The sequence below is a fragment of the Balaenoptera physalus genome (genome assembly GCF_965194825.1).
Source record: "Balaenoptera physalus genome assembly, chromosome: Y".
In the NCBI taxonomy this organism is placed as follows: Eukaryota; Metazoa; Chordata; class Mammalia; order Artiodactyla; family Balaenopteridae; genus Balaenoptera; species Balaenoptera physalus.
In genome coordinates this window covers 7319907-7346442 of record NC_138904.1, presented here as the reverse complement: position 1 = coordinate 7346442, position 26536 = coordinate 7319907, and the positions used below count along the sequence as shown (strand labels likewise).

General features: G+C 37.9%; 1 protein-coding gene across 1 annotated transcript; it reads right to left on the bottom strand.

The window, feature by feature from the left end:
* Positions 1 to 14015: 14015 nt before the first annotated feature.
* CLDN34 (claudin 34) lies at positions 14016 to 15327 on the bottom strand (the record flags this gene model as incomplete). Its single annotated transcript, XM_082448008.1, has 1 exon — positions 14016 to 15327. Exon 1 carries the CDS (start codon positions 14652 to 14654, stop codon positions 14016 to 14018), a length of 639 nt encoding a protein of 212 aa, XP_082304134.1. The 5' UTR covers positions 14655 to 15327.
* Positions 15328 to 26536: the final 11209 nt, after the last annotated feature.

Below are 26536 nucleotides of genomic sequence, written 5' to 3'. Positions count from 1 at the left end.
CTGTATTCCTAAGTGGCTGCACCAATTTCCATATCCACCGACAGTACACTATGGTTCCCTTTACTCCACATTCTAGGCAGCATTTGCTATTTATGTTCTTTTTGATGATAGCCATTCTGACAGCTGTGAGGTAATATCTCATTGTGGTTTTGGTTTGCATTTCTCTGATGGTTAGTGATGTTGAACATCATTTTATGTGCTTATTGGCCATCTGTATATCTTCTTTGGGAAAATGTCTGTTCAGTTCTTCTACCCAATTTTTAAAAAACATCTTTATTGGCTTCTGCTCATTTTTAATTGGGTTGTTTGCTGTTTGATATTGAGTTGTATACAATGAGTTGTTTATATATTTTAGATATTACTCCCTTGTCAGTGGTGTCATTTGCAAATATTTTCTCCCATTCATTAGATTGTCTTTTAAGTTTGTCAGTGGTTTCCTTTGCTATGCAAAAGCTTTTAAGTTTTAGGTCCCTTTAAGTTTTAGGTCTTATTTATTTATTTTTGCTTTTATTTCCTTTGTCTATGTTTTCTTCTAGGAGTTTTATGGTTTCTGGTCTTACATTTAGGTCTTTAATCCATTTTGAGTTTATTTTTGTATATGGTGTTAGAGTATGTCTTAATTTCATTCTTTTACATGTAACTGTCCAGTTTTCCCAGCATCACTTATTGAAGAGACTCTCTTTTCTCCAGTGTATATTCTTGTCTTTTTTGTTGTGGATTAATTGACCATAGGTATGTGGGTTTACTTCTGGTTCTCTATCCTGTTCCATTGTTTTATGTGTCTGTTTCTTTTTTTGTGCCAGTACTATGCTGTTTGCTTGTTTGTTTGTTTGGGGGGAGTTGAGAGTTGTTTTACTCAGTGGAGATTTTTAGGACTTAAGCCCAGGAGGCATCATCTCAAGTAACCTGGAGAGGAGGTGAGAGTCGGGGCTAGGATATATGGGAGTTTTGCAACAAAGGTCAGGTAGTCTAAATGTCAAAAGATTATTGTTAATTAAATAATAAACTTGAGGTATCTCAAGTTAAGGAATTTAGTGCTTTACTATGTGGGAAGATGCAAGAGTCTGGGCTTACTGAAATCATTTCTTTGATACACACCTCAGCTATCTGTAGCCAGTATCCCATGTTTTCACAGTCTAAGTTTCCTCAGGGCTCACCGTGGGGAGTGGCTGCAGTCTGATGGCTGCTAGATGGTAGGAATTCTTCTCCTTCCTGAGTTCCCTCAGGGCTCACCGGCTCACCGTTGGAGTGCTGCAATCGCTGATGACTGTGACATCCTTTGTTTCCTGATATGGCAGGAAAGATTCCATTTCTCAGTTTTGCCTCTTGGCCTGAAATTTGACCAATATTTGGGAGACATTTTATGACCAATTTTTGTCCCACAGCACTGGGAGGCTTGTCCCAGGTCTGGTGAAAATTCTTGTTGATATGTCACTCCAGGTGCTAATTTTCAGGATAGGCCCTGTTGTTAATTAGATTCTCTGGATCATCTGTTTTACTAGTCTGTTATGATCCAGGAGACATTTGTCCTTGTGGCTTCTTCCCATACCTAGAGTTACACTATTTACAATTATTCTTTAAGAGTCATAAATGTGATCTATTTCCTCAAACTGTTTAGTTGTCATCAATTCTTTTGGAGGCCTGGTTACACATTAGGCCTATGCTGTTTTGATTACTCTACCTTTGTAGTACAATCTTAAGTCCAGGTGGGTCATATCTCATTTTGTTCCTTTTTCTCAGGGTTGCCTTGGTAATTTGGGGTCTTCTGTTGTTCCATATAAATTTTAGGATTATTTGCTTTAGTTCTGTGAAAAATGTCCTGGGTATTTTGATAGGGATTACATTAAATCTATAGATTGCTTTGGATAGTATGGCCATTGTAATAATATTGATTCTCCCAATCCACGAGCATGGAATATCTTTCTATTTATTAAAATAATCTTTATTTTTTAAATTAATTAATTAATTAATTAATTTTAATTTTTGGCTGCGTTGGGTCTTCTTTGCTGCGTGTGGGCTTTCTCTAGTTGTGGCGAGCAAGGGCTACTCTTTGTTGTGGAGCACAGGCTCTAGGCATGCGCACTTCAGTAGTTGTGGCTCGCAGGCTCTAGAGCGCAGGTTCAGTAGTTGTGGCACACGGGCTTAGCTGCTCCACGGCATATGGGATCTTCCTGGACCAGCGCTCGAACCCATGCCCTCTGCATTAGCAGGGGGATTCTAAACCACTGTGCCACCAAGGAAGTCCCCGGTTATTGATTTTAAATATGACAGTGTGTACGTGTCAATCCCAAATCCCAATCTATCCCTCCTGCCACCCTTCCTCCTGGTACCATAAGTTCATTCTCTAAGTCTGGTTGTCTGTTTCTGTTTTATAAATATATTCATTTGTATCATTTTTTTTTAGATTCTGAATAGAAACAATATCATATGTTTGTCTTTATCTGCCTGACTTACTTCACTTAGTATGATAATCTCCAGGTCCATCCATGTTACTGAAATTGGCATTATTTCATTCTTTTTTATGGCTGAGTAATATTCCACTGTATGTATATACCATATCTTATTTATCCATTCATTTGTCAAAGGACATTTAGGTTGCTTCCATGTCTTGGCTATTGCATATAGTGCTGTGGTGAACACCGAGGCATGTATCTTTTTGAATCATGTTTTTGTCTGGATAAATGCCCGGGAGTGGAATTGCTGTATCATATGGTAGCTCTATTTTTAGTTTTTTAAGGAACCTCCATACTGTTTCCCACAGTGCCTGCACCAACTTATATTCCTACCAACAGTGTAGGAGGGTTCCCTTTTCTCCACACCCTCTCCAGAATTTGTTGTTTGTAGACTTCTTGAGGCTGGCCATTCTGACTGGCGTGAGGTGACATCTCATTGTAGTTTTGATTTGCATTTCTCTAATAATTAGCAATGTTGGGTATCTTTTTATGCACCTGTTGGCCATCTGTATCTCTTCTTTGGAGAAATGTCTGCTTAGGTCTTCTGACCATTTTTCTGATTGGGTTGTTTGTTTTTGTGACATAGAGCTATATGAGCTGTTTGCAAATTTTGGAGATTAATCCCTTGTTGGCTGCATCATTTGTAAATACTTTCTCCCATTCTGTGTGTTGTCTTTTCATTTTGTTTATGGTTTACTTTGCTGTGCAAAAGCTTTTGAGTTTAATTAGGTCCCATTTGTTTATTTTTATTTTTCTTTCCATTACTCTAGGAGACAGATTAAAACAGGTATTGCTGCGATTTATGTCAAAGAATGTTCTTCCTGTTTTCTTCTAAGACTTTTATAGTATCTGATCTTACATTTAGGTCTTTAATCCATTTTGAGTTTATTTTTGTGTGTGGTGTTAAAGAATGTTCTAATTTCATTTTTTTATGTGTAACGGTTCAGTTTTCCCAGCACCATTTATTGAAGACACTGTCTTTTCTCCATTGTATATTCTTGCCTCCTTTGTCATAGGTTAGGTGACCATAGGTGCATGGGTTTCTTTCTGGGCTTTCTCTCCTATTCCACTGATCTATATTTCTGTTTTTGTGCCAGTACCATACTGTTTTGATGACTGTAGCTTTGTAGTATAGTCTGAAGTCAGGGTCCCTGGGTCCTCCATCTCCATTTTTCTGTCTCAAGATTGCATTGGCTATTCGGGGTCTTTTGTGTCTCCATGCAAAGTTTAAGATTTTTTTTTCTTCTAGTTCTGTGAAAAACACCACTAGTAATTTGATAGGGATTGCATTGGATCTGTAGATTGCCTTGGGTAGTATAGTCATTTTGACAGTATTGATTCTTCCAATCCAAGAACATGGTATATCTTTCCATCTGTTTGTGTCATCTTCTTTTTTAAAAAATAAATTTATTTATTTATCTTTGGCTGTGCTGGGTCTTCATTGCTGCGCATGGACTTTCTCTAGTTGCGGTGAGCTGGTGCTACTCTTTGTTACAGTGTGTGGGCTTCTCATTGCGGTGGCTTCTCTTGTTGCAGAGCATGGGCTCTAGATGCACAGGCTCAGTAGTTGTGGTGCAAAGGCTTAGTTACTCTGCAGCATGTGGGATCCTCCCAGACCAGGGCTCGAACCCATGTCCCCTGCATTGGCAGGCAGATTCTTAACCACTGCGCCACCAGGGAAGCCCTATTTGTGTCATCTTCAATTTCTTTCATACGCATCTTATAGTTTTCAGAGTACAGGTCTTTTGCCTCCTTAGGTAAATGGGATTGTTTCCTAAATTTCCCTTTCTCATCTTTCATAGGTAGTGTATGGAAATGCAACAGATTTCTGTGTATTAATTTTGAATCCTGCAACTTTACCAAATTCATTTTGTTTATCTTTTCAAACAACCAGCTTTTAGTTTCACTGATCTTTTCTATTGTTTTCTTCATCTCTATTTCATTTATTTCTACTCTGATCTTTATGATTTCTTTCCTTCTGCTACCATTGGATTTTGTTTGCTCTTCTTTCTCTGGTTGCTTTAGGTGTAAGTTTATGTTATTTATTTGAGATTTTTCTTGTTTCCTGAGGTAAGATTGTATTGCTCTAAACTTCCCTCTTAGAATTTCTTTTGCTGCATCCCTTAGGTTTTGGATCATCTTACTTTCATTTTCATTTGTCTCTACGTATTTTTTTAATTTCCTCTTTGATTTCTTCAGTGATCCATTGGTTGTTTAGTAGCATATTGTCTAGCCTCCACGTGTTTGTGTTGTGCAGTTCTTTTCTTGTAGAAAAGATGTTTGATATATTTTCGGTTTTTAAAAATTTACTGAGGCTTGCTTTGTGGCCCAGCATGTGATCAATCCTGGAGAATGTTTCATGTGCACTTGAGAAGAATACGTATTCTGCTGCTTTTGGATGTAATGCTCTATAAATATCAATTAAGTCTGTCTGTTCTAATGTGACATTTATGGCCTGTGTTTCCTTATTTTTTTATATGTATATCTTTATTGGAGTATAATTGCTTTACTATGTTATGTTAGTTTCTGCTGTACAACAGAGTGAGTCAGCTATGTGTATACATATATCCCCATATCCTCTCCCTCTTGAGCCTCCCTCCCACCCTCCGTATCCCACTGCTATAGGTCATCACAAAGCATCGAGCTGATCTCCCTGTGCTATGCAGCAGCTTCCCACTAGCCAAACATTTTACATTTGGTAGTGTATGTATGTCAATGCTACTGTGTTTCCTTATTGATTTTCTGTCTGGATGATCTGTCCATTGATGAAAGTGAGGTGTTAACGTCCCCTACTGTTATTGTGTTACTGTTGATTTCTCCTTTTATGGCTGTTGCTATTTGCCTTATATGTTGAGGTGCTCCTATATTGGGTGCATATATATTTACTTACAATTGTTATATTTTCTTCTTTGATTGATTCCTTGATCATTATGTAGTGTCCTTTTTGTACCTTGTAACAGTCTTTATTTTAAAATCTATTTTGTCTGATCTGAGTATTGCTACTCTAGCTTTCTTTTGATTTCCATTTGCATGGAATAACGTTTTCTGTTTCCTCACTTTCAAGTCTATATGTTTCCCTAGATCTGAAGTTGGTCTCTTGTAGATAGCATATATATGGGCCTTGTTTTTGTAACTATTCAGCCAGTCTGTGTCTTTTGGTTGGTGTATTTAGTCCATTTATACTTAAGGTAGTTATCAATATGTATTCTTATTGCCATTTTGTTAATTATTTTGGATTTGTTTTTTGTAGGTGTTTTTTCTTCCCTTCCTCTTCTCTTCTCTTGTGATTTGATGACTAACTTTAGTGTTGTGTTTGGATTCCTTTTTCTTTTTTGTGTGTATTTATTGTAGATTTTTGATTTGTGGTTACCATGAGGTTTTGATATATCAGTCTATGTATATATAAGATTGTTTTAAGTTATATTTCTAATATCCTGCATATGTGCTCTCCTCTTCTTTTGATTGCTGGTTTTGATATCATATTTGTGTGCAGATGATTTCCTACCTTTACTGGATATTTCCCTTTATTGTGAGCTTTTCCATTCATAATATTCTTGTTTCAAGATGTGGCCATTTCTTTTCTTTTCTTTTTTTAAAAAATAAATTTATTTATTTATTTATTGTCTGTGTTAGGTCTTTGTTGCTGTGTGCAGGCTTTCTCTAGTTGTGGTGAGTGGAGGTTACTCTTCGTTGTGGTGTGTGGGTTTCTCATTGTCGTGGCTTCTCTTGTTGCAGAGCACAGGCTCTAGGTGCATGGGATTCAGTAGCTGTGGCACGTGGGCTCAGTAGCTGTGGCTCACAGGCTCTAGAGCACAGACTCAGTAGTTGTGGCACATGGGCTTAGTTGCTCCATGGCATATGGGATCTTCCCAGGCCAGGGATCAAACCTGTGTCCCCAGCATTGGCAGGCAGATTCTTAAACACTATGCCACCAGGGAAGCCCACCTTTTCTTTCCTGCCTAGTGAAGTTCCTTTAGCATTTGTTGCAAAGTTCGTCTGCTACTCCTGAATTCTTTTAGCTTTTGCTTATTTCTTGTAACAGTCTTTATTTTAAAGTCTATTTTATCTGAGTACTGCTAATCCAGCTTTCTTTTGATTTGCATTTGCATGGAATACCTTTTTCCATTCCCTCACTTTCAGTCTGTATGTATCCCTAGTTCTGAAGAGGGTCTCTGTAGATGGCATATATATATATGGGTATTATTTTTTTATCCATTCAGCTAGTCTGTGTCTTTTGGTTGGAGCATTTAATCCATTTACATTTAAGGTAATTATTGATATGCATGGTCCTATTACCACTTTCTTTATTCTTTTGTTTTGGTGTTTTTTAAGATTTAATTTTATTTGTTTTTAGCTGTGTTGGGTCTTCGTTGCTGCATGAGGGTTTTCTCTAGTTGTAGTGAGCAGGAGCTACTCTTCATTGTGGTGCATGGGTTTCTCCTTGTGGTGGCTTCTCTTGTTGCAGAGCATGGGCTCTAGGTGTGTGGGCTTCAGTAGTTGTGGTGCATGGGCTCAGTAGTTGTGGCTCGTGGGCTTAGTTGCTCCATGGCATGTGGGCTCTACCCAGACCAGGGCTTGAACCCATGTCCCCTGCACTGGCAGGTGGATTCTTATCCACTGCTCCATCAGGGAAGTTGCCTTGGGTTTGTTTTTGTAGGTCTTTTTTTTTTTTCTCTTTTGTTTCATGCCTAGAGTAGTTCCTTTAGCATTTGTTGTAAAGCTGGTTTGGTGGTGGTGAATTGTCTTAGCCTTTGCTTGTCTGTAAAACTTTTGATTTCTCTGCCAAATCTGAATGAGATCCTTGCTGGGTAGAGTAATCTTGGTTGTAGGTTTTTCCCTTTCATCACTTTAAATATATCCTGTCACTCCCTTCTGGCCTGCAGAGTTTCTGCTGAAAAATCAGCTGATAACCTTATGGGGACTCCCTTGTATGTTATTTGTTGCTTTTCCCTGGCTGCTTTTAATATTTTTTTCTGTGTCTTTAATTTTTGTCAATTTGATTAGTATATGTTTGGCATAGTCCTCCCTCAGTTTATCTTGCCTGGGACTCTCTGCACTTCCTGAACCTGGGTAAATGTTTCCTTTCCCATTTTAGGCGACTTTTCAGCTATTATCTCTTCAAATATTTTCCAGGTCTTTTCTCTGTCTGTTCTCCTGGGACCCATATAATGTGAATGTTTGTGTGTTTAACGTTGTCCCAGAGGCCTCTTAGACTGTCCTCATTTCTTTTCATTATTTTTCTTTATTCTGTTCTGTGGCAGTGATTCCCACCTTGTGTCTTCCAGCTTACTTATCCATTCTTCTGCCTCAGTTATTAGCTATTGGTTCCTTCTAGTGTATTTTTCGTTTCAGTTATTGTATTGTTCATCTATGTTTGTTCTTTAGTTCTTCTAGGTCTTTGTTAAACATTTCTTGTATTTTCTCAATCTGTACCTCCAATATTTTTCTGAGATCTTGGATCATCTTTACTATCATTACTCTGAATTCTTTTTCAGGTAGATTGCCTATCTCCACCTCACTTAGTTGTTCTGGGGTTTTATCTTGTTCCTTCATCATGCACATATTCCTCTACCACCTCATTTTGTCTAATTTTCTGTGATTGTGCTTCCTATTTTGCAGGCTGCAGGGTTGTAGTTCCTCTTACTTTTGCTCTCTGCCCCCATCTCATTGTGACTTCTTCTTTGTCTTTGGATGTAGGATATCCTATTTGTTATGTTCAAGTTTTTTTTTTTGATGTTTGTTCAGCAGTTAGTTGTGATTTTGGTTTTTTGTAAGAAGCAGTGAGTTCATATCCTTCTACCCCACCATCTTGTCTCATTCTCACTAGTGCTGTAATTTTAAAGGACTACACATTTCACTGGTTTCTTAGCAGGTGTCAGATTGGGGCCCCAGGTTCAGCTCCAGAACCCCACGTTGCTGCCTGTAAGCCTCTGGCCTCTTGGATGGCCTCTGGGGCGAGGCACTGCTCCCCTGTCTATTTCTATCTATTGACTATTATAAATAATGCTGCTATAAACATTGGTGTAAAAATATTTGTTTGACAACATATTTTCAATTCTTCTGGGTACATACCTACAAGTGGAATTGATGGATCAGATAATTCTATGTTTAATTTTTGAGGAACCACTATATAGTTTCCACAACAACTGCACCAGTTTACATTCCCACCAGCAATGTACAAGGGTTTCAATTTCTCCACAACCTCTTAGAGAAGCTGTTTATTACTCATTTCCTTTTTCTCTTCCTTCCTTTCTTCTCTTTCTCGTTCTCTCAGAGTCATCCTCACAGTTGTGAAGTAGCATCTCATTGTCATTTTGATTTGCATTTCCCTAATGACTAGTGATGTCAAGCCTCTTTTCATTTACTTATTGGCCATTTGTATATCTTTTTTGAAGAAAAATTTATTCAAGTCTATGACAATTTCTTATTGAGGTGTTTAGGGTTTTGTTATCAAAATGTAGGATTTCCTTATATTCTGTTATTGCTTCTCTTTTGGACATATGTTCTTCAAGCATATTCTCATATTGTGAGTTATCTTTCACTCTGTTGATTACACTTTATGTCATTTGATTCACAAAAGCTTTAAATTTTTATGTAAGACATTTAATTTTCTTTTGTTGCCTGTGCTTACAGTATCATATCCAAGAAATCACTGTCACATCAAATGTCATGAAAAATTTCCCTTATGTTTTCTTCTAAGAGTTTTATCATTTTAGGCATCATATTTAGGCATCTGATACATTTTGTATTAATTTTTTTCATATTATGTAAAGAAAGATCTTTTTTTCCCCATTTGGATAACGAGTTTTCCCAGAACCATTTGTTTAAGAGTCTCATTTCCCCCGCTGAGTGGTCTTGGCAGTCAACATATGTGAGTGTTTATTTCTGGGCTCTTTATTCTATTTCATTGGTCTGTATATTTGCTTTTATGGCAGAAATAGCTTTGAAATCAAAACAAATTTCAAAATCAGTAAGTATGAGCCTTCCAACTTTGTAATTTTTTTTGACTGTTTTCACTATTCAGGATCTACTGAGACTTCATATGAATTTTAGGATGTTTTTCTACCTCTGCAAAAAAAAATTATTGTCATTTAGAAAGAGGGTGTGCTAAACCTTATGTTACTTTGAGTAATAGTATCATCTCTAAAACACTAATTTTCCTATTCATGAACACAAGACGTCTTTACATTTATTTATGTCTTCTTTATTTCTTTCAGAAATGTTTTGTAGTTTTCTATGTACTGGTCTTTTGCCTCCTTGGTTAAATTTATTCCCATTGGTCTATGCAGAACCATATTGTTTTGATAACTGTAGCTTTGTCATATATTTTGAAATCAGGAAGTTTGGTGCTTCCAGCTTCATTCTTCTTTTTCAAAATTGCTTTAGCTATTCTGTATCTGTGGTAGTTCCATATGAATTTTATTATTGCTTTTTCTAAAAAGCACTGAGATTTTGATAGTGATTGCTTTGAAACTTTGGGTAAAATAGACCTTTGAACAATATATCACCTTTCTTGTGCTGAGGTATGTTCTTCTATATCTAATTTGTTGAGAGATTTTGTCATGAGAGGTGTTGAATTTTGTCAAATACCTTTTTGCATCTATTGAGATGGTCATGTGGTTTTTGTCCTTAATTTTGTCAAAGTGTTTTATCACATAATTTTATTCACTTATACTGAACTATCCTTCATCCAAGGGATAAATCCCATTGGGTCATAAAGTATGATCCTTTTAATGTGCTCTTGAATTTGGGTTGCTAGTATTTCACTGAGAATTTTTGCATTTCTATTCATCAGAGATATTGGCCTATAATTTTCTTTTCTTGTAGTATTCTTCTCTGGGTTCAGTATCAGGGTAATTCTGGCCTTGTAAAATAAGTTTGAAAGTGATCCCTTCTTTTCTTTCTTTTTTAAATGTTTATTTATTTGGCTGCACCTCATCTTAGTTGCAGCATGTGGGATCTTCACTGTGGCATGCGGGATCTAGTTCTCTGAACAGGGATTGAACCTGGGCCTCCTGCATTGGGAGTGCAGAGTCTTAACCATTGGACCACAAGGGAAGTCCCCTTTCTTTTCTATTTTTTGGAAGAGTTTGAGAAGAATTGGTATTAACTTTTTAAATATTTGGTAGAAATAAACCAACGAACTGACGTGGTCCTGGGCTTTTCTTTGTTGCAGGGTTTTTATTACTAATTCAATCTCATTGTTATTAGTCTGCACAGATTTTCTGTTTCTTCCTGATTCAGTCTTGGTACACTGTATAGTTCTAAGAATTTATCTATTTCTTCTATGTTGTCCAGTTTGTTGGCATATAATTGTTCATAGTAGTCTGTTATGATTTCCTTCTTCTTGCAACCAGTGACTATACTAGCAATTCCTTCTGTTTTTAATTTATAAAACATGCTTTTTCATTCTAAAGTTATATATAAATTTGAGATACTATTGTATTTAGAAAATCTAAAGACTCTAGTTTTCCAAATTATCCACAGTATAATTTACATTATAATATAAACCACTAATCTGATGATAAATGAATTAACCAATGAAATAACAATAGTAATATAACAAAAAGAATGCTCATAATGATGAAAGTCATACACTAGACACATGCAGTAGAAACATGCTTTAATGGATAATACTTGACACATTTACAATACTATTAATTTTATAGAGTCACCTATTTTTAAAATTTTTTAATTAATTAATTTCTGGTTGTGTTGGGTCTTCATTGCTGTGTGCAGTCTTTCTCTAGTTGTGGCGAGTGGGGGCTACTCTTCATTGTGGTGCACGGACTTCTCATTGTGGTGGCTTCTCTTGTTGCAGAGCACGGGCTCTAGGCATGCGGGCTTCAGTAATTTTGGTGCACGGGCTCAGTAGTTGTGGCTCACGGGCTCTAGAGCACAGGCTCCGTAGTTGCGGCTCATGGGCTTTGTTGTTCCGTGGCTCATGGGATCTTCTGGGACCAGGGCTTGAACCCGTGTCCCCTGCATTGGCAGGCAGATTCTTAACCACTGCACCACCAGGGACGTCCCTCTTTCTTAAACTTTAAATGTAGAAACCATCAGTCATAACTGTTTAGTAAAATGATTTTAAGTAGGATATATCTGTGGAACTGCTAGGTGGCATTTCAGGGGGCTCTGAGGAAAGAGCAGAAAGGATGGTCTCAGAGCAGAAAGAATTCAATAAGAGGCAAAGTGATAGATAAGAAGTGATTTATTGGAATAGGACGCTAGTGAGGCTCACAGGCAGGTGGATGAAACGGTGCTGCCCACCGAGAACTTAGCGGGCTGCAGTTTTATAATCAAAGGAATGTGGGGAGGGAGAGAAGACCACCTTCCTCCTCGTTCTTGGGTAGATGTCACGCTTCCATCATCAGCTACTCCTGCAGGTTGTGCAGGGGAGTTTTCTTACCCCTACGTGGTCAAATTGGGGCTGTCATGGCGCAATGGAAAAATTATTTCAGGTCTCAGTACAATGAGGGTCTTTCACTTTGAAATGTCATCTTTCCATAAATTATCATTTTTTAAGTGTGCAGAGAGCATGTCCTAGGGGTTATTAACTGAGGTCACTGGGCAGGATGTGGGTCTCAAGCCACCATTGTTTCATTGTTTTGGGGCATGTCTCATGCTTCTGTTGCATGGCTTTGTTGCTAATAATAAGCCTGCTTGGCTTTGTGGTTAAGGAAACCTGCTTTCTTGAGTGATCATTGACTTAGAGGGTCTCCCATACTTTTTTCTTTACTTACAATCCCCTAGTGGCATTAACTGTTTAATCACCTTGTCCCTTTACTCTGTCCCTATCATCTGTACTTATTAATATTCTAGGTAGGTTTTTAACTAGTGAAGTTAATTTGTTTTAAAAATAAACTGAAAATTATGAGAAAGGGAAGTTTCCAGCATGTCCATGAAACAACAAACAAATCAATTTTGGAAGCTGTCTTTTATTTTGAAAATGAGATCCATGAATAGATTTCAAGAGAGTTGTGAACCTGGGAAAAACTGTGGTTGGGGGCCAGGGGGGCAGTATGTAGACATAGGGTAAATAAGCATTTAAATTTCAATATTTGTCTAACATTTGTTATGTGTAGTTGTTAAATGTATTCTTGACATGTCCTCTCCACTCATCAACTTTTGAATGCACTGAAAATTTCCATAGTAAAAACATGGGCAATCTTATGAGTTCATACTGAAAAGTTGAGTTGATATTCAGAAACAAAAAGACAAAAGGAAAAACAGAATAGCAAAAAACAATTTTTAAAAAGCACATTGGTCAACATTAAAGATACAACATTTAGGGCATTCGCCCTCCTTACTCTAGAAATTTAACAGTTAGAGGGGGGAAAAAAAGAGGCATTTACCTTAACTTTTTTGTATGAGCTGAATTTTAGAGTAACCCAGTAGGCATACTTGATGAGAGAAAGTTCTATACAAAATCATCCCAGCTAATAAATCTGGCAAGAATGTTCACATTAAAGTCACCACTTGTAATTCTTAGTGCAATAATTTATTTAAATAAGGACCATCAATGATGAGACTTTGGTGGAAGTCTGATGAAATTTACAAGAGGTTATGAGCTTTCCCCTCATGATCCACCCATCAACTTTGCATCACTAAAAAGGAAAAGTGCTGTATGCCATCTGGTATAGTGCACTCAATATGAAGTACAGGACACCACTTCTGAAATACTCTCCCACAAAGACCTGATCTAGAATCTAATTAAGCCTCAAGAAGTAACACATTTCATGATAGGACAATTGACCCACTTTATTTAGCAAAACTAAAAATTTTTTAAAGGGCAGAAGGGGTGTGGTGGTAGAGAAGATGCTTTAGTTTTTGACTTAAGAGTCATTGTGAGCACCTTGTGTAGAAAAAACAAATTTGAAGAATTTATTTTGAGGCATTTAAAAATTCTAAGTATTAAATGATAGCAAGGAATAACTGTTAATGTTCTTTAGGCAAGGAAATGGTTAATGGTTAGGCAAGGTAATGGTTAATGGTTAGGCAAGGAAACGTCTTTTTTGTTAGAATGAGGGGACATCATGTCACTTAACGTTTTGGAAAAAGAAAAAGATGAAAAGAAGGCAAGAAAGCTAATATGGAAGAATTTTGATAATTGAGTCTGGTAATGGATATGGGAGAATTCCTTATAGTATTTTCTCTACTTTTGCACATTTTGGAAAATTTTGTATGATAAATAGATGTAATTACCGTGCCATAGGAAATAAGTCTCTTGTTTTTAGCAGAAGTTTAAGAGGGAGATGTGAGAATCTCAGAAACTCTTATTTCCATACACTAGGTTTATAGTATTGATTATTTATTAGGCAATAATTAAAATAATTAAAAACTGGCAGGTAGGCAAGACTTTTTAAAATGAAATTTCCTTAATTGAATCAATGAACCAAATTCAGACTCAGAATATAACCAAAGTAAACAGTTTGCCACTTTCTGCCCAAAACTCATTTACCATGATCTTGAGTCCTTGGAAATATTTGATAGAGCATCCTGGTAATACTTCCTACAAACTCTTGGTAATCTTGGATTTGAAAAGTCAATGAACCAGGAATTTTACATTTCAGGACACACTTGATTATCCAGGGGGAATTTGTAAGAGAGGAAAAACAACCCACTTAACAACATCATGAAGCCGGCCAGACATGCCACTAGAGAAGCACTGCCAATTCGTTGAGTATCTGCCTTGAAGGGTATACTGAAAGACGGTGGGAAGGCAATATGCTCTTCATTCATCACAGAGTGGTAATTCCAGATGACGCCAATCAAGATACAGAGACCAGCAGCTATGTTGAGAATTCCTGAAGTGACAAATGGATTGCAGGTTGCATTCATCTGAAGAATTCCCATGTACACATTCCAAAGTGGAAAGAAAATGGAGACTTTCCCCCAGAGCCCTAGAATGCTGGCGACCAGCAGAAGGTTTTGCACAACACAGATATCCAGAGGTAGGTAATTATCATGGTAGCTGTAATGGTGACAGGTGGTGGCTCTGCTGATGTTGTTGGTGTGATGGAAAACGCAGACTCTCCACATTCCCATGCATGCTAGATCAGAGGGGAAGAGCGAGGTGTTGTCCATATACCACACTCGCCATTCCACCAGGCTCATGGCAGTGGTGCCAAGGATCCATCCGATGGGCGCAACTACAAAACCTACTACTTGGCGATTGGCTCTATTGATGAACAACGGCATGGTGGCCGTGTACCCAAGGGAACTGCAAACAAATACAGGGCATCATGAAAGTGGAAATTTAGGCCTGGAACAACACATTCACCTGTCCATCTCCATCCCACTCCCTGACCACCCCACTCCCCAACCTTTACAACGTGTTGATGAGCAGGGCTGTATTTGAAAGGCAAGTGTTATTATTTCAGACCAGAAACATTTGACCCTCACGCTATGCTGGTGGGAGCGCAGACCTGGCCAACTTTGTGAAGGGTCGTTTGACAATATTTAACGAAAGTTTCAAAATGCACAAACCTTCAAACAGGCAGTTCCACTGCTGGGCATTTGTCCAAAGTTGTAGCTAAGCTTGGCCATAAACATTCAGTCACAAAGATGGTCAGCACAGCCATGTCTGTAATATTGAAAAAAGGGAAACAACTTCAAGTCCAACAAGAGGGCTTTGTTAAATAATGTATGCTAGTTCCATACAAGGGAGCTATGTGCCAGCATTCAAAGTATAACTGGACTCATATGAGGTGTGATACTTTGTGTATGACTCTTTTTAAGGTACTTCCATATTGCAGCATGTATGAATACCAGGCAGCTTTGACTGCACAGTAGCATTTATTCACTGATGTACCACAGTTCGTTTATTCATTCATCTGTATTTGGACATTTGGATTGGTTCCAAGTTTTGGCTCTTATGAATAATGCTGTTATAAACATTTCTATAGAAAACTTGGTATGGGTATATGTTCTCATTTCTCTCATGTAGATACCCAGGACTGGGATTAGTGGGTCATACAGCAAATGTATGTTTAGCTTTTTAGAAAGTTCTAAACTGTTTCCCCATTTTACATTCCCACCAGCAATGTGTGAAGGTTACAGTTTCTATCTTCTCCAACATTTTGGTGTGTTTAGCCTTTTTGATTATGGCCGTTCTAGTTGCCATTCAATCAAAATGTGACCAGAGGAGGAAGATGGTCACAATATATCAAGTACTAACAGCATGTTACAAAATAGTATGTATACTATAATCAGGGATATGAATAAAACTGGAAGTCTATATGATGAGTTACTAAGAGATATTTTTAACTGGGTTAGAGGGGTTATGAGCTTTGAAAGCTGTTTGTATTGTGAACAATCAGATTCATATAGGAAAGAGTGCATAATCTAAGTGTAGCACTCAATTAATTATCCAGGGGCGCATACCCACACAGCCACTGCTCAGTTGAAGATATACATTATCACCATTTCCTTATCTGTCCTTATAGTTTTTCATGTCAGAATGCACCCCCCCAAACATTTGTTCGATTCTGCCTGTTTTTCAAAATTGGAATTATGCAGTAGGTGTTCTTTGTGACTGGCTTCTTTCACTCACTGTGTTTGTGACCTCACATTGTGATATCTTTTAATGAGGTCTGGTTATTCAATATTTTCAGATATTTCTGTCATGAGCAGGATTTTTAAAAATAAGAATAAAAACGACCTCATTGAAGTTGTGTAGCAATGGAGGATTAATTCTGGTACATAAATACACTATAATAACTAATGGGTATTAAAGTTATGCGTTCACCACAATATTTAGCACATATAAAAGTAGAAGGCAAATGTCCATGGAGGGTCGAATTTTAAATGCAGATAACAAAACTAAGTATGTGGGTACAAACTTATTTTTTGCCCATCATAATATGTGCTGGAAAGATACAAAATGAGATGCATCTGACTATTGGGATTACTAGTGATTTTTGTTATATTTTCAGGTGAAACTGTATTCCTTTAATTGGAGAAAAAAATGTTTGTGAGGCGCATACAGCCATATCAGCATAGAGGTGATAAAGGGTGAGGCAGGAGCAGAGACTGAAGCCAGTTCATGGAGGATATTGAGGGGTCCAGACTTTATTGTTGTGATGGTTCCAGGTGGGAGAGAGGAACAGGGTGAGGGATTTTGCCAGAGTGATAGAAGTGATACCCTCTCATGGCCAGAGTGTTCCTGGCAGATGCCATATTTATAAAGATCGTTCTTTTGGGCCAATAATCCTCAACATATTATTTTGAAGAAATAATTTAAATGGCACATTGACAGGAATCAAACACTTGGGTTGAATGAGTTTACCTGACTACTGGTTGCTGCAGCATGTGGGCTGAGGTAAGAATTTAAATGTTCAAGGTAATTGAACATATTAAACAGGGACATTCAAGTATGTTAAGGAGACGGCATGCTGCCTCAGCTTCTAGACTTAGAAGTTGGCTCACTTTGCTGCCCCAGGACAATTCAAGCCCACACACCATGCATGGTACATTCATGAGACTAATGCTTTGAATGACATGAACATTAATGAATGAGTTAAAGTCATAGGCTCCCTCTGAAGCAGTCCTTTGGTGCCAGCAGAGAATCTACCTTGTCCTCAGCTCAAATCAGCAGATTATTCAGAATAGCTTTGCATTCCAGCCCTAGTCCTCTTGCTGAAAAACCCAGGGGTATAAGAACTTACATGACATGTGTAGCCAGGTTTGGTGGTCTTCTCAGAGGGAAGAAGAGTAGGGGAAGGGTGAGGGCAGTTTGCAAGGGAGTGATTGTGGGAATGCACCTTAGAATGCAAGCTGGGCCAGAAGGAAGGGAAGACTGAAGAAGAGAAAGTGGTGATATTAGTTATGACACCTGCCCATATTAAAAGCAGTTTTGATAACTATTTCCAAATATTTAAACCCTGGGCATTTAAAAAATGCATTTTAAACTATCTTTTCTGGAAAGGGATCCATAGGCTTCATTAGAAGTTAAAGAGGCCCATGCACAGAAGAGATGGAGTAGTTCTGCTTTCCAGGGTTGCAGGCAGTATGGCCGAGAATCACCTGTAGTGGCAACAGTGGGACCACAGCCATGAGGCAGCTTCATGATCCAGGTTAGAATGAGGAGATATACACAGAGTGCATACACTGAATTAGAAAAATCCATCACTGGTGGTAACAAAGTGTATTTCAAAATCTTTGTGTAAATATGAAAAGGTGCTCCTATCTTTTTCCATGCCTGTGTGAATATGCATGGAAAATTCTATAAGTACAGCACCTGAAACCGTTGAAGACAGTCGCTGAGTGGAATCGGGGTATGGAATAGAAGGGCAGTGCCCTTTTCACAGTAGGTCATTCATCACTCTTTATTCAATATTCACATGTGGTTTCCATGAGAGAGAAAGGGAGAGAGAGAACTGTGTACTTATAAGGAAAGCTATTCAAAATACCTTGCAAAGTAGAAATTTAAGTTGCAGAAAAGTTTGTATAGAAATGTTCCTATTTCTGTGAAAATTAAGAAAAATATATATTCATGTTTATATATGTATAAATAGAATATATATCAATACTCAAAAATATTTGCATACGAAGAGAATTTCTGGGAGCATAGCATGATTAAAATTTCCTGCCTTTGGGAAGTACATGCTGGAGGTACAGCATTCCCATCACATACAACATCCCCTTTCCCACAGTTATAATCTTTTGCCCAAAACAACTATTACTTTTAAAAGTTAAGCAATCAGTTAATTGAAAATAGGGAGACAAACAGAACAGAAGAAAGTCACAATACCTCTGAGGGAGAAGGTGAGCAGTCAACTGGTAATTCCTGGCAGAGCATAAGGAAGCCATTAAATGAGAAGCAGGAAGGGTGAAGGGGATTTTGGATGGTGGTGATAGTTGCACAATAATAAAAAGATAGTTAATGTCACTGAGCCATACAGTTAAAAATGGTTACACGGTCAATTTTATGTTATATATATTTACCACAATAAGAAAAATAAAGATTAAATTATTGAGAACCTCAAAGAATTTTTGTTTATACAGTTTGCATCTTTCAATATTTACCATATTAGAGATTAAAAGTGAGAAATTTTAAATCATTAATTTATATAATAATGTAGTATATACTAACATAAGGATTTATATGAAAAGTAACTATTTTCCAAAACAAAATTTAGAGGTCATTGTTTATAGCATTCTGTGAATTGCTTTAGTGTCAGGCTGAAAATAAAGTGCAGCTGGAGTCACATCTGCACTCAGCTGTTTGACATCACAAGTCATGGAGCCTCTAGAAGGCTCCACAGTATAATTGTGAGAGAGTAAAAGTGAAGGAGGCACATAGAGTTTTAGTATTTACCATCAAAATTGTTTTGCCCTTGTGGACCCCAACCCCAACAGGAGGCACTCTGGAAAAGTTTCACTTTGAGAACCACTCTTTTATGGGCTTTATATTTATCTACGCCATCTAAGTCCCTAAACAACCCTACCAAGTCAGTATTCTTATCCTCATTTTATAGGTGACAGCACTCAGGACAGAGGTTGTGTAACTGGCCTGAAGTCACACAGGAAGTAGGTGGTGCAGACAGGCATCTAGCCTCAGATTCCATTGTCTTACCTCCACTTAGGGGTAACGTGGGAGAAAGCACAAACAGTCACCTAGAAAAGGAAGGGAACCCAGGAAGAGGAAGAAATTGGGGCAGCACTTCTCAACTCTGGCCACACCAAGTACCTTTCCAAGACTATGGATTGAGTCAGTTGCTCGGGGTAAGTTGACAAGGGCACAGATATTTAAAAAGCTTCAGGGTGGTTCCAGTGTGCAACTAGGGTGTGAGAACTACTGAATAAGGCAAAGTAAAGACATTCTGTGGACGAGATGGAGGATGGAAGAATGTGGTTTCAGGTGGCTGCCATTGGAGTGAGGGATGCTGTCAGAGAGTCTGCAATGGATGCAATGGGGAGACAGAGATCTTTGAAAATAAAAACCAGCATGCCCCCATCCATGGTGGCGTCAGCCAAACTAACAGTGGCCTAGGTCAGCCCTGCTGTGCCACTCTCTTTAGGACGTGTGTGCCCACAAGAAAGGCCTTGGGCATCTCCTTTCAGGTTAGGAAACAGAGTAGCAAGGCCAATTCCCCAGGTGATTGTCATATAATGTGAATGTGGCAAAGATACAGAAATGAAAGCTATCGCCTCAGACCGCAGATTCAGCTCCAAGTCCCCATCACATCCACAAGAGAGCAGCTAACTAACTGTCACCTACAATACTGAAAGATGACACCGTGAGCAGGCAGAGGGAAGGTTGAAGTCTTCATGCACCACACACAATCTACAGGACACAGATATTCCCCCTCATATTTTCCTTTCGCTTATTATAACTTCCTCATTATCTCCTCAGTCCAATAATACAGTGAGAACATGAAGTCTGCCCGTCCCCAGAAATGTTTAGAAGACACTTGCTCTTCTAGAACCAGGTGCTCAGAGGATGCAGAACAGACAGGGAATGCTCTGAAAGCCCAAGCCTGGCTTAGAGAAGCTGCTTAATCAGTATCTGTAGAATGAAAAGTCAAATAGGAGGAAAACAAAAGACTTTTTTACAGGTTTAGTTCTACTTATATTAACTATTGCATAAATCTTTTTTTCTTCAGTATGTGTCACAGTCTTCTGTTTTCTTTTCACTTGATCTGGCTAAAAAGATCTTACACCCAATGAAATATTACTTCATACTCAATAGGATGGCATTATAAAAAATACAGAAAATAGCAAGTGTTGGCCAGGATGTGGAGAAACTGGAACATTTGTGCTTTGCTGGTGGGACTATGAACTGGTACAGACGCTGTGGAAACCGGTACAGTGATTCCTCAAAACAAACACACACAGACTTACTGTGTGATCCAGAAATATCTCTTATGGAAATATATATCCCAAAGTGAAAGCAGAGATTCGAACAGATATTGGTACGCCCATGTTTATAACAGCATATTCACGATAGCCAAGACGTGGAAGCTATCAAATTCTCCATCCATGGATGAATGGATAGACGCAATGTGATCTATCTGTACAATAGGGTATTTTGCAGCTGTAGAATGGAGGGAAATTTTGTTACATGCTACAATATGGATGAACCTTGAAGACTACTTATGCTGAGTGAAATAAGCCAGTTACAGAGAGACAAATACTGTATGACTTCCCTAATAGGCAGTACCTAAAGTAGTCAAATTTGTAGACATAGAAAGTAAAAGGGTAGTTAGTAGGGGCTGACAGAGGGAGGAATGCGTAGTTAGGTTCAACGGGGACAAAAGTTTCAGTTTGGGAAGATGAAAAAGTTCTGAAGATTGACGGTGGTAATGGTTGCCCAATAGTGTGAACGTCCTTAATGTCACATAACAGTATGCCTAAAGATGGTAAAATTATGTATTTCTTGTGTATTTTACCACAACAATACATAAACAACAAAGAACACTGATCTTACTAACCAGTCTCCAAGGGAATGAGTGTCTGGGGAGGAGGATGGCTAGCTCAGCAGGCAAGCCCCGCTGACATCTTCTGCTCTCTGCGGCTGATCCTCACTATGAGCAGATGTGAACTCTCAGCCACACTGTGTGAGTCTGGCCTGCAAGTCCAGTGTCCTCTCCTCAGCCTTCCACTAACACCGTGTTCCACCACCCACTGTCCACACGCCCAGCATTCTCAGTTGCTAGGTCACGGCTGCCATGACAGTGTCTCTCCTGCTGATTGAGGCACATATTTTCTTCTTCTTGTCTCCTCTATCACGTATTTTTGTCCCCCCCGGAGGAGAGTATGTTTACTAATGGACCCTAAGGTCCACTTTTAAGATCTATGTGACTGTAGAATATGTACAGTAAACCATTTTTTTTGTTTTGTTTTTTGTTGTTGTTTTTTTTTAAACATCTTTATTGAAGTATAATTGCCTTACAATGGTATGTTAGCTTCTGCTTTATAACAAAGTGAATCAGTTATACATATACAATATGTTCCCATTTCTCTTCCCTCTTGCATCTCCCTCCCTCCCACCCTCCCCATCCCACACCTCTAGGTGGTCACAAAGCACCGAGCTGATTTCCCTGTGCTATGCGGCTGCTTCCCACTAGTTATCTATTTTACATTTGGTAGTGTATATATGTCCATGACACTCTCTTACCCTGTCACATCTCACCCCACCCCCTCCCCATATCCTCAAGTCCATTCTCTAGTAGGTCTGTGTCTTTATTCCCGTCTTGCCACTAGGTTCTTCATGGCCTTTTTTTTCCCCTTAGATTCCGTATATATGTGTTAGCATACTGTATTTGTTTTTCTCTTTCTGACTTACTTCACTCTGTATGACAGACTCTAACTCCATCCACATCATTACCAACACCTCCATTTCATTTCTTTTTTTTTTTCACAGTTTTTAATATAAATTTATTTATTTATTCATATTTTTATTTTTGGCTACGTTGGGTCTTCGTTGCTGCGCACCGGCTTACTCTTCGTTACGGTGCATGGGCTTCTCATTGCAGTGGCTTCTCTTGTTGTGGAGCATGGGCTCTAGGCACGTGGGCTTCAGTACCTGTGGCACGAGGGCTCAGTAGTTGTGACTCACAGGCTCTAGAGAGCAGGCTCAGTAGTTGTGGAGCACAGGCTTAGTTGCTCCGAGGCATGTGGGATCTTCCCAGACCAGGGCTCGAACTCGTGTCCCCTGCATTGGCAGGTGGATTCTTTTTTTTTTTTTTTTTTTAATTTTTTTCACACACACACACTGTATTTTATTTTTACAAGAGATAAATAGACTGACACCAAGCATTGTACATGGATGACCACAACAAAAGCAACAATGATTGCAATTACCAAACATGAAACACACTTATACTACGTCATAATATTGACATTCAGTCCAGTAATCCTCCACTGTAACAGCCCCTTTACTTTGCAGTGAAAATTGATTTGTATATTCTTTGCCTCTGAGTCCTTGTGGGATTTTTTTTTTTTTAATTCAGACAGAAAGTCACAAAAATTATACTCATCCTCATCAGTTCACTCAGTCCCATGTAATTAATTGTTTTTTTTTCATCTTGATCTTTTGTTAGCACTTTTATGAGTTCATCAGTTTTTCATCAGAGTTCTGAAAATGCTTATTCATTCAGTTCAGCAGTACAGTCAGTTACCAGAAACCTGTACTTGTCAGAGTCTTTTCCATGAATTTCTTGAAGATGAAACCCTTTTATAGGAACATATTTGCAAAATCATCAGAGTACACCCAGAACTGTCTGTAAATGACAAAAGACTTAAAAATGACCACGGTAAAAGATTTGATGAAAGTTCATAATAATGCAGTTGACAAGAAAATTAGTTATTTCTGAGATATACATTTTAAAGTAATAACTAGGATTATTACTTATAACATTATACCAGAACATATAAGATTTTTAGAAATTTCATGTAATGTCTGAAACATTTATATTAACATATTTCCATACATATTTCCATACAAATACAAATATAAGATTTTTAGAAATTTCATGTAATGTCTGAAACATTTATATTAACATATTTCCATACAAATAACCCAATGAAAGTTTAGTATTAGTTGTTTTATTTGTTTTTTTATACTGCAGGTTCTTATTAGGCATCAATTTTATACACATCAGTGTATACATGTCAATCCCAATCGCCCAATTCAGCACACCACTATCCCCACCTCACCACAGTTTTCCCCCCTTGGTGTCCATATGTCCATTCTCTACATCTGTGTCTCAACTTCTGCCCCGCAAACTGGCTCGTCTGTACCATTTTTCTAGGTTCCACATACATGCATTAATATATGATATTTGTTTTTCTCTTTCTGACTTACTTCACTCTGTATGACAGTCTCTAGATCCATCCATGTCTCAACAAATGACTCAATTTCGTTCCTTTTTATGGCTGAGTAATAGTCCATTGTATATATGTACCACAACTTCTTTATCCATTCGTCTGTTGATGGGCATTTAGGTTGCTTCCATGACCTGGCTATTGTAAATAGTGCTGCAATGAACATTCGGGTGCATGTGTATTTTGAATTACAGTTTTCTCTGGGTATATGCCCAGTAGTGGGATTGCTGGGTCATATGGTAATTCTATTTTTAGTTTTTTAAGGAACCTCCATATTGTTCTCCATAGTGGCTGTATCAATTTACATTCCCACCAACATTGCAAGAGGGTTCCCTTTTCTCCACACCCTCTCCAGCATTTGTTGTTTGTAGATTTTCTGATGATGCCCATTCTAACAGGAGTGAGGTGATACCTCATTGTAGTTCTGATTTGCATTTCTCTAATAATTAGTGATGTTGAGCATCTTTTCATGCGCTTCGTGGCCGTCTGTATGTCTTCTTTGGAGAAATGTCTATTTAGGTCTTCTGCCCATTTTTGGATTGGGGTGTTTGTTTCTTTGATATTGAGCTGAATGAGCTGTTTATATATTTTGGAGATTAATCCTTTGTCCGTTGATTCATTTGCAAATATTTTCTCCCATTCTGAGGGTTGTCTTTTCGTCTTGTTTATGGTTTCCTTTGCTGTGCAAAAGCTTTGAAGTTTCATTAGGTCCCACTTGTTTATTTTTGGTTTTATTTCCATTACTCTAGGAGGTGGATCAAAAAAGATCTTGCTGTGATTTATGTCAAAGAGTGTTCTTCCTATGTTTTCCTCTAAGAGTTTTATAGTGTCCAGTCTTATATTTAGGTCTCTAATCCATTTTGAATTTATTTTTGTGTATGGTGTTAGGGAGTATTCTAATTTCATTCTTTTACATGTAGCTGTCCAGTTTTCCCAGCACCACTTATTGAAGAGACTGTCTTTTCTCCATTGTATATCTTTGCCTCCTTTGTCATAGATTAGTTGACCATAGGTGCGTGGGTTAATCTCTGGGTTTTCTATCCTGTTCCATTGATCTATGTTTCTGTTTTTGTGCCAGTACCATATTGTCTTGATTACTGTAGCTTTGTAGTATAGTCTGAAGTCAGGGAGTCTGATTCCTCCAGCTCCATTTTTTTGCCTCAAGACTGCTTTGGCTATTCGGGGTCTTTTGTGTCTCCATACAAATTTTAAGATGATTTGTTGTAGCTCCGTAAAAAATGCCATTGGTAATTTGATAGGGATTGCATTGAATCTGTAGATTGCTTTGGGTAGTATACTCATTTTCACAATGTTGATTCTTCCAATCCAAGAACATGGTATATCTCTCCATCTGTTGGTATCATCTTTAATTTCTTTCATCAGTGTCTTATAGTTTTCTGTATACAGGTCTTTTGTCTCCCTAGGTAGGTTTATTCCTAGGTATTTTATTCTTTTTGTTGCAATGGTAAATGGGAGTGTTTCCATAATTTCTCTTTCAGATTTTTCATCATTAGTGTATAGGAATGCAAGAGATTTCTGTGCATTAATTTTGTATCCTGCAACTTTACCATATTCATTAATTAGCTCTAGCAGTTTTCTGGTGGCAGTTTTAGGGTTCTCTATGTATAGTATCATGTCATCCGCAAACAGTGACAGTTTTACTTCCTCTTTTCCAATTTGTATTCCTTTTATTTCTTTGTCTTCTCTGATTGCCGTGGCTAGGACTTCCAGAACTATGTTGAATAATAGTGGTGAGAGTGGACATCCTTGTCTCGTTCCTGATCTTAGAGGAAATGCTTTCAGTTTATCACCATTGAGAATGATGTTTGCTGTGGGTTTGTCATATATGGCCTTTATTATGTTGAGGTAGGTTCCCTCTATGCCCACTTTCTGGAGAGTTTTTATCAGAAATGGGTGTTGAATTTTGTCAAAAGCTTTTTCTGCATCTATTGAGATGATCATATGGTTTTTATTCTTCAGTTTGTTAATATGGTGTATCACATTGATTGATTTGCGTATATTGAAGAATCCTTGCATCTCTGGGATAAATCCCACTTGATCGTGGTGTATGATCCTTTTAATGTGTTGTTGGATTCTGTTTGCTAGTATTTTGTTGAGGATTTTTGCATCTATATTCATCAGTGATATTGGTCTGTAATTTTCTTTTTTTGTAGTGTCTTTGTCTGGTTTTGGTATCAGGGTGATGGTGGCCTCATAGAATGAGTTTGGGAGTGTTCCTTCCTCTGCAATTTTTTGGAAGAGTTTGAGAAGGATGGGTGTTAACTCTTCTCTAAATGTTTGATAGAATTCACCTGTGAAGCCATCTGGTCCTGGGCTTTTGTTTGTTGGAAGGTTTTTAATCACAGTTTCAATTTCAGTGCTTGTGATTGGTCTGTTCATATTTTCTATTTCTTCCTGGTTCAGTCTTGGCAGTTTGTGCATTTCTAAGAATCTGTCCATTTCTTCCAGGTTGTCCATTTTATTGGCATAGAGTTGCTTGTAGTAATCTCTCATTATCTTTTGTATTTCTGCAGTGTCAGTGGTTACTTCTCCTTTTTCATTTCTAATTCTATTGATTTGAGTCTTCTCCCTTTTCCTCTTGATGAGTCTGGCTAATGGTTTATCAATTTTGTTTATCTTCTCAAAGAACCAGCTTTTAGTTTCATTGATTTTTGCTATTGTTTCCTTCATTTCTTTTTCATTTATTTCTGACCTGATCTTTATAATTTCTTTCCTTCTGCTAGCTTTGGGGTTTTTTTGTTCTTCTTTCTCTAATTGCTTTAGGTGCAAGGTTAGGTTGTTTATTCGAGATGTTTCCTGTTTCTTGATGTAGGCTTGTATTGCTATAAACTTCCCTCTTAGCACTGCTTTTGCTGTGTCCCATAGGTTTTGGGTCGTCGTATCTCCATTGTCATTTGTTTCTAGGTATTTTTTGATTTCCCCTTTGATTTCTTCAGTGATCACTTCGTTATTAAGTAGTGTATTGTGTAGCCTCCATGTGTTTTTGTTTTTTACAGATCTTTTCCTGTAATTGATATCTAGTCTCATAGCGTTGTGGTCAGAAAAGATACTTGATACGATTTCAATTTTCTTAAATTTACCAAGGCTTGATTTGTGACCCAAGATATGATCTATCCTGGAGAATGTTCCATGAGCACTTGAGAAAAATGTGTATTCTGTTGCTTTTGGGTGGAATGTCCTATAAATATCAATTAAGTCCATCTTGTTTAATGTATCATTTAAAGCTTGTG